This window comes from Miniopterus natalensis, chromosome 15 (genome assembly GCF_054644295.1).
Source record: "Miniopterus natalensis isolate mMinNat1 chromosome 15, mMinNat1.hap1, whole genome shotgun sequence".
In the NCBI taxonomy this organism is placed as follows: Eukaryota; Metazoa; Chordata; class Mammalia; order Chiroptera; family Miniopteridae; genus Miniopterus; species Miniopterus natalensis.
In genome coordinates, this window is record NC_142095.1 from 33,894,443 (window position 1) to 33,903,588 (window position 9,146).

The 9,146-nt window shown below is 47.1% G+C and overlaps 1 protein-coding gene across 1 annotated transcript in view; it reads right to left on the reverse strand.

Moving 5' to 3' along the window:
• Window positions 1-8,566, reverse strand: part of LMCD1 (LIM and cysteine rich domains 1) — a 55,858-nt gene extending 47,292 nt beyond the window's left edge. The window contains exon 1 of the mRNA XM_016210020.2: window positions 8,450-8,566. Coding sequence (XP_016065506.1) covers window positions 8,450-8,491 — 42 coding nt within the window. The 5' untranslated portion in view covers window positions 8,492-8,566. The remainder of the gene's footprint in view (window positions 1-8,449) is intronic.
• Window positions 8,567-9,146: the final 580 nt, after the last annotated feature.

A 9,146-nucleotide genomic window follows, 5' to 3' on the forward strand; every position in this document is an offset into this window, starting at 1 on the left:
ATTACTGAAATAGTATCAATATACAAGAACAAATCTGTGATTTAGTAACATATGTGCCTTTATTAAACTAATTAACAAGATCTACCAGTGGATGTAATTACTACTATTTCAGAATGGGGACAAGTAGAAGTGTCCCAATGGGCATCTGCCAACACTGGAATAGGTTATGAAAATGCCAGACTTCCACTGGTATCAAGGGCACAGGGCCTGCATCTAGCATCTTTTTCTAATGTAAATGTCATGTGCAGTAATTTTATTTGATTAAAAAAAAAAAAAAAAAGCACAGCGGCTGCCATTCACAATGGAAGGAAATGCTCCTTTCACAATTGAAGGAAATACCGAATTTCAATTAGAGGTTGGGGATATAAGGATGCAATATTCTTCTTCATTTCTATTTCCTGGTACCCTCAATTCTATCCACAGATCCCTTGTTTTTAACCTCTCCTCTATCTATTAACAAGATTTAAAAAAATCCTCTTTCCAGACTTCCTCTAAAATAAGTAGCCCTGAATGCTGACTGCTCCCCATATTAGGGGCAGATCATCTTAATGAGGACACCAAGGACCACAGGCCAGGGCTGTGGTGGGGGCACAGGTGGTGGCAGGTGGGTGGGTGGCTCTCCTCCAGGATGAGGGCAGGACTGGACTCCACTTTCCCCTCCACCTCTTCCAGCCAGCAGATAAGCCAGGTCAGTCACCTCAGTGCTCAGCCTCAGAATCGGACCTGGAAATGCCACTTAGTCATACAGCCCAAATAGATGCTGTCTTCTAAGACAGGATTATTATGGGGTGTTAGTCAGCCCTTTCCCCATGCTCCTGCCCTTTGGTGCCCCTGACACCAACACCAGGGAGGGCAGGGCCTTTGAAGACATAGACTGAGCACAGACAACTTGTCTACTGCCGCAGGTCTGCAAGAGGCTGAAGTGGCCACCGGCCACCAGTGGTACCTAAGAGCTGCCAGTGGTGGTCAATCCCCCCTGCTTCAGATTTCTCTTCACTCAGTGGCCCATTTAAAAGGCAACGACTGAGAGAATTATCATGCTCATTCCACTGTTACACTGTAGAGATGACCAGGGTTGGGATGTGGCTCGGATGCGTGCAGTGCTGGGAGACCTGAGGGTGGGTAGCAAAGGAGAAGGAGGGGGGTGTGTGTGTGTAGCGGAGGTCAAGGGGCATAAAGAGTCTTAGAACGCTGGCATTCATTGGCTTTTCTCCATCCTTATGAGAAATGAAGTCCACCAGACTCACGTTTACATGGCTTTCTTAATTGTCTTGTATTCAGCTCTCAGCGCAGCACCTGACACACAGTAAGTGCTGAATAGATATTTTCTAAATCAAGAAATGACTTATTACCTGACTTATTACCCTGACTTATAAGTAAGACATCCAAGGCTGGGTGAGGGTAAGCGCCTGTGTAAGATCACACATCTGGGGCCGATGACTGGTTGCCCCTCCGGGCAAGGGTACGGCTGCCTTTTGGAAGTGTAGCAACCAGACACTCGGGGCAAACTGTTGGCATTGTCATGGTTTTGCATATGATGAGGCACGAGTGTATTTATGGCTAGTCTAAGTTTAGCTACAAAGAGAAGGCCCTGCAATCTGATATCTTAGAAGCCACATGTGACGTAGGTAAGCTGGACTTGGTCTTCCAAGTTCCAGCACTTAACTACCTCTGCGGTTTCTGCATGGGGCCGATTACAGGGATGCCAATAACAGCAGGAGGGAAGTTTTTTGAGCACTTACTGTGCATCCAGGTACTTTATGTGCTTTATCTCATTAACTATTGTTTAAATGTAGAACTGTTAACTCTTCTTTCTCATGTGGGTTTGACCGAGCAACCATGGGGTAGACCCTAGTGTTCCTCTGTCCTTCAAGAGTGAGTTGCCAAATGGAGCCTCTGGTTCCTGCGCCCTCAATAATCTTCTTTCCTTTTCAAGCACACACATGGGTCCATGTCTTGCTTGGTCCCAATTCACGTGCTATTGGGTGGCCCATGAGTCAGCCTGGCCAGGCATGGATACACAAGCTTATCCCTAGGCTGGAGTTTCCTGGGATTCCTAGGATTTTTTACTTTTTGTCAAGTGTTACTGCTTCTTTAGTGATTTTAGGATAATATTGTATAATCATACAATGGGCTGTCTCCCCACCAGCCTAGAACTCCTTCCTAGAGAGTTCTACCAGTCTTCTAGAAAACCAGGAACCAGGAGTAATCCAGAAAGCCCTTGCTCTATACCTGGGAAATGGCTCTGACTTGGTGGGGGTGGCAATATACACCTGGTAGTGACCAAGAGATATGAGAGAGGTACAGATGCTCAGTAACATTTGGCAAATGCTGGGAGATTCCTGGATCAGACTATCACTATGTAGGAAGACCTTGATTTCCGTGAAGCTCATAGCAACAATCATAGTCTCTCTCCACCAGACCTCTACTTCTGATGAAAGCCTTCTTGTTTCTTCTTGTAGTGGAAAGAGCTTAAGTTTTGGAATACGAGAAAACTGGGTTTGTGTTCCTAACCTGCCATCATATGATCTTAGGCAAGTCATTTAAACCCTTAGTCTTAATTTACTCACGTGTAAAAAGGTCATTAATATTTTTGCATGGTAGTCCTTAAGTCTAAATGAGATGAGGTGTGAGAAAATGTCAATCACCCTGTGTGCATTCAAGTGATCTCTTTCCTTCCTCTCTTTTGTCTTTCTTCGAACCTTTGGTAAAAGCAAGACCAAACATTTCCCTTCTGAGAAAAATATGTAAAAGCATTTGCTTCTCATATAAAAGAGCAGACAATGAGCCAAAGAGTCGATCTGGGAGTTTTACAAGGCTTTGTAATTGCATTATTGTTTCTGGTTTTGTGAAAACAATTGCATTTCTACATCAGATATCTGGACTTAGATACCAAATGTAAGTTGCAGCTGCTAAAAGAGTCTCATGTGGGCACAGATGAGCCCCAACTTCTTGTTTATCTCTTTCTGTAAAAGCTTTATAGATAACATTTCTCGAGCTTTGGTAGATCTGTGCCATGGATATGTGTGAAGCTCCAAGATGGGTTCAGGAAACCTCGAATGTTCCATGTGAAGTTAGAAAATGTCATTATCTTGAGGGGCTCCTGTGGAAGGGACTGGTGGCCCTGCATTGGTGAGATCATAGCAGCTGCCAGCCAAAAAAAAGGTGGGGGGATATTTCCAGATGAAGGCACTTTAAAAAGAACAGCTGTCTGTTCTTTTGGGTGTCCTGAAAAGCTGCTCCATGATTCTGCTTTCAGTGAAACAGAATTTTAGGCCTATTTTTCCATAATCATTTGTAATTTGGGAGACAGCCTGGTATACACGAACGGTCGATGTACTAGAAGGTTCTCATCCAAGGTCTGCCACTTCCTAGGAACAGTGGCCTGTCCAAAGTCACCCAGTGCGAAAATGCCTGCAGTTATTATAATGACTCAACCCCTTGCCAGAAAACTTTTCTTATAATAAATATTTAAGCCATGCTGGATGGACACTAGAGATATAACAACTCCCAAGGTCTGTACTTAACATGACAGATTTTCACTTCATTTTACACACTTGCTTATTTTAAATAAGCAAGTTGGAAAGAAAGAATGATTCTCCTTTTTAAAGTCACATCAAATACCTCTCCTGAAGTTGAGGCTAGTGGCTTGCAGGGGGAACTGTTCCCTCACTTCTCTGCTCCTTACCTCACCCTCACCAGAAGCAGCTGGAGTCGGGGTGCAAAGAAAGACACATGCATGGGCCTGTGCATCTGTCCCTCTTTCCTGTCCCCAGCCTTTGCTGAATCCAGCCTATTCTTTTTCTTCCTTGTCACCCTTGGTCAGTTAATGCAGGGATTAAACTATAGGATCTTCAGAAGGGAATAGCAGAGTCATTTTTCCAGTCTCCTACTTATAGGACTGCTGTAAGTCCTGGAAGAGGAGAAGGCCTTGGATCTGAGATGCTTAGAGTAAAGCCTGGAGATGCTCTGTGATTAAGCCCTTCCCTGCCTCCCAGCACCACAGGGGGTGGAAGCATCGGGGAAAGTCAGTCGTCAGCCCCCAGTCCCACGTATTCAGACATGTCTGCACAACATGACAAGCATCTGCAATTTACAAAGCAATGGATTCTGCATCTGTTTTTGGACACTGTTTAAGAAGGTCTTAGATAATTTCTTTCTTTTCTTTTCTTTTCTTTTCTTTTCTTTTCTTTTCTTTTCTTTTCTTTTTTTTCTTTTCTTTTCTTTTTCTTTTTTTTTTAAACTATAGCTCTCTTTTGTGCCAAGTTGCTTATACACCTATGGGCATGTCTCCAATGCCTTGGCTATTAAGGTCTTTAAGTGACAGCTTAATATATTTTTAAGATTGAGGGAGCCAACGACAATTCTGGAGGAGCCGTGTTTACGTTGGCTCGGCTCGCCAGGCGACGGGCCAGCACTTTTGCATGCTGCAGGAACTGGAGGTGAAAGCAGGAAGGGCTGAGCAGAGGGGAGGAGGAATCTGAAGGACAGGAAAGCCGGGAGGGACGTGATTTGGACAGGGTGCAGGGAGACGCCCAGCTGAACCTGCCCATGCACTGAGAGGCACCGTCGCTGAACGCTCCTCCGACATGGTGCTGAGGGCTGAAGAAAGCAGCTTTTGGAGCCAGTCCATTGGCACGCTCTCCGTCAACAGTGAACATGCTTTTAGGTCTCTTTGTTCTACTCCTTTCTAAATCCCCGCAAGTTCCTTGGCAGCCAAGGGGCCTGTATCCTAGTGGGAGTCAGCACACCTCTCAGCAGTCTCAGGTAAGGAGCCTGACACCTCTGGCCCTCAGTTTCCTCATCTAAAAAGTGAAAAGAGTTCCATGTCCCTTTCTGGGCCTACAATTCTATGGCTCCCGAGTGAAATGCTTGATGACCGGCCATCTCTGTTCTGTGTAAGCAGATTTGTATCTGTTGGGCTAGAATGAAGACAAGATCATTGGTCCTTGTTCTAGCTTAGTAAGGCTGAGCCACGGGCTTTGGTTCAGCTCAATGAAAATTAGTTGCTCTAGACAGCTATAAAGAAAAGTGTTTCCTTCATTCATCAAAAGACTCCTTTCAGTATTCACACATCCATGGAAATATACCACCGCCACTGACAGTAATAATAGCTTGCTCTACTTAAGGGCTCTAGTGCTAAGCTCCTTTATATACATCATCTCATTTAATAATCTGTCATCTTAGGATAGATACTGCTACTGTCTCCCCAATTTTCAGATGAGAACACAGACTCTGAAGTTAATTAGCTTGCCCAAGAACACACAGCTAGTAAGTGGTAGAGCTGGGGTTTGAACCCAGATCTGGTTACAAGAATACTAGTACCCAAAATTCTTAAATACACTTAATAAATAGTAGAAGAACAAATCCACAATAATGGGTGTTTCCGCCAAGAGAAATGGCACTTGGCCTTCAAGGCCCTTTGTTACCAAGCAGTGTTGGCTATTTCATCATTCTCAGGGAATTCTATGTGCTATAAAACCTCTCTTTCCCAGTAGAAAAACAACTCAAGAGCATCCACCCAATGGGAGCACTTGATTTAGCACAGATGAGAGGAGGTAGGGAACTCTTTCCAAGCTCTGCCACTATGTTTGTGACCCATGGTGAGTCCCTCAGCCTGTCTGGGATTGGTTTAGATGACCTCTAAGACTACTCCAGTTTTTGAATTTTATGTTTTCTCTTGAAGACCTTTTTCTGACTTTCCAGCTGCTGGGGATTCCCCCCATCCCTTGGGGGCAGAGCAGTGGAGATAGCTTGTATGCCATTTAAAATCATTTCTCATTTTGTAAATAGGTCCCTTGCAGCTCTAAGAGTCTATGAAATTATTTTGAAATGCCTAAGTGTGATTATGCACCCCGAAGCTAAATGTTATAAGCCCCCCCCCCCCGCCCACTGTTGCAGATTTAAAAAGTAAATGTGCAATAAAAGCTTTTCAGCATGCTATTGATATGACATGATGTTCACTCGGCAAGGAGAGCTTCTCCCTCACTCCCTTCCCTTGACTTTTTGAGTTGAAGACATTGGTTAAGCTACAAAGTGGCGATCTTCCTACTGATTGTCACAGTCTCAAGAGGTAATACATATCTGCCCTTTCATCTCTACCCACCACATTCTTTCTCTAAGCCTGTAATTGGATCTAAATGAAAAATAAACCCTTTGCAGGCCGAGGAAGTTGACACCAGAGGGGACAAGAAGGAGAACATGTTCCACCTCTAACCTAGATAATCAGAGTCTCCTATGCAAAGAAAATAAAAACAAGATAGGGAATGGAGTCAAGAATATCGTAAGAACTTGGTACCGTGACAGATGGTTACTAGACTTACCGTGGAGATCACATCATAGGGTATATATAGGCTAGGGCAAAAGGAGGTTTAATTACAGTTGCTCGTATGGAAAATAATACAATAATTAATAACACAAGAATAAACTCGGTTCCATGTACCCACACTGTAACCTTCCTTTGCCCCACCCTGTAAATGTTGTCCACCTGAAACTAATATAATATTGTATGCCAACTGTACTTTAGTAAAAAAAGAAATCAAATTATAAAAGCAAAAAACAAAACAAAACAAGGCTTCCTCCAAGGGTGGCTTTGGCTTTCAGAGAGGAGGGGGGTTCCCGTGTCCCCCTTCTCATGCCATTCATTAACCAACAGCCAGCTTGTGCTAAAACCACCTGAAATCATCTGACTTTTCAGAAGGCAGTGGGACTCTGCCTCTTCAGCCTGGAACTCTTTTACTTCAATGAATTTGGGGAGGCAGTTCAGACACAAATATCCTGGTGCTACAAGTTAAAAAACATAATGCACGAAATGTACTGTCCCTGAACATTCTGGCCTTAGCTGAACGGATATTCAAAGGCTCACTAGTGGTTTACTGAGTCCCGCTGTGCGTGGCATGCTTTTTTGGAACAGAGATGAGCAAGAAAGGTTTGCCCTTAAGGAGTTTAGAAAGATGTGTAGAGAAATAAGAGCAGAGCATGCCTGACTCACTACTAGGTAGGAATTAATGGGTATCTTACCATGGTCTAAAGTGTTACGAGAATTCCATAGAAGGAGAGATGACTTGATTCTGCAAATAGTCTGGCAAATGCAAGGGGGCACGGTGCATTCCGGAGAAATGCCCGGATGAAGTCTGACTTGGTGTACACTTTCAGAGGGGTCCGCTGGACTCTACGTGGGAGTCTGGCGCAGCTCAGCCGTGCAGTGGCGCAGCTATAAATCAGAGGCGTGAATGCTGCGCCTCTAAGTGGCTGGCTCGCATTTTTATTTTGATTCTGACATAGTTTCTTTTTTCTTCTTCTCTTGTTGTTCTACCCCACAGGTAATGGCAGCTGTCTGAGGACTTTGCCCTGTAAGTCTGAGTCCCCGGAAATCTGAGTTTAAAAATAACTGATTTGGGACTTCTTGGAGCACCTCTCTATTTAGTACCCAGGATGCTGCCTCCATTCACGAACCACTCCATGAAGCCAATTACATCTTTTTAAAAGGGGTGGGGGGAGACTGCTTTGGGAGATTAACCTACAGTGTCCCATTCCTGTTACTGGTGCTGCGAGGGAGGTGGGGGCTATCATCCTGGCATCGGAAACAGGGAAAAGGGGAGTCAGAAAAGTGGTGGTCAGCATGGTGCAGCTAAGGGGTGTCAGGGCCAGGGTTTCAGCGATAAGCCTTCCCTTATTCTCTGCTGCCTGCTGGCCCTGGGCCTGTTTCTCCATTGGCCTAGGATGTCTCTGCTCCCCTCCAGCTCGCGTCCTGTAAGCCTCCGGCCTGGGCCCTCTCCCAGCTGCATTCAGGTAAGAAACTGGTGGGCGTTGGAGCCACTGGCACAGCCGCAGGCCCCTCCTGCAGTAATTGCCCCGTGACCTTCTGGGCTCCTGGCCAGCCCTTCTTGAAAGGGAAACATGCAGACCCCGGGGACAGAAATTAGTTCCCGTGTGCTGGAACCACTGCCACCCCCATCCCCAACTAAAGAAACGTGTGTGTGGAAAACACAAAACACTAGGGTGAAGGCAAAAGGGGGACTTCCTGGCTAGTACATAGCACATGCCAGTCCCCCACCCCGCAAGCCCCCCAACCATCACCTCAGTCTCTGGAGGGGGAAGGGAGAGAGGACGGTACCCCCCCCCCCAGATCATTGGATTATCATGTAAAAAAAGGTTTTTAACCTTATTTAAATTTTAATTATCATCACCAAAGAACTAAGATTCATTGCAAATACTTTACACAAAGGCTTTCTTTCTTTCTTTCTTTCTTTCTTTCTTTTTTTTTTTTTCCCTCCTGGAGGGGTGCCTAGTAGTTTAAACAAGTGTTCCCAACTATTTTGTTTTCTGTGAAGTCTTGGGATTTAATGAGTTTCCTTCCTACTTCTAGCTAAGCCTCCGCGAACACCTGGGCGACGGAACCGGGGGAAAAAAGAAAATTCTGGGTAAGCACAGGCCCATCGCAGCTCACCTTCTGAACGCCCGGGTTGAGGTCCTTGGCCACTTTCGCCATCCTCCTGGGCGCTGGAGAAGCAGCGCCCGGCTTCCCGGGCAGAGGCGCGAGGGCGCTCCGCGGGCACCGCGGCGGTGAATGGCCAAGTTCGCGGGCCCAGGAGGCGCTCTGCACGCAGCGGGGCGCGGCGGGCCCTTTAATTGGAGAGTGCGACTCCCTCTAAAACCCCGCCAGCCAATCCGCGCGGGCGCTCGCGCTGGGCCGGCCAATCCCAGCGCGCAGCTCCCCCCCCTCCTTCGAGCGGCCGGGGCCCGGGCCGAGGCTGCGGCGGAGCGAGCGCGTCCCTGACGTCAGCGCGGCCCCCGCCCGCCCGGGCGGCTCCGCGGCCCCGGGAGCGCAGGAAGCCGTCCCCACGCCCTTCTCCTTTAAAGGCCAGCGGCCGCGGGCGGGGCGGGCCGCGCGATTCATTCAGGTCAAGCGCGCGAGAGGGATCCGACGGGAAGGCGGAGATATTTTTAGTGAGCTGGGTCCAAAAATAAATGCTGAGCCGAGGTCGCCTCCCGCCCGCCCTGCCTGGTCGTGGGGGGCGGAGGGGGTGCGGGCGGGGGGCAGGTGGGGCGCGGCGGCGCTGCCCCCCTCGGCGGGCTCGCTTTCCCCAGTTGTGCAGCCACCAGGGAGGAGGTGGGAGTTCAGCGAGCCATGCATTTCTCAGCTT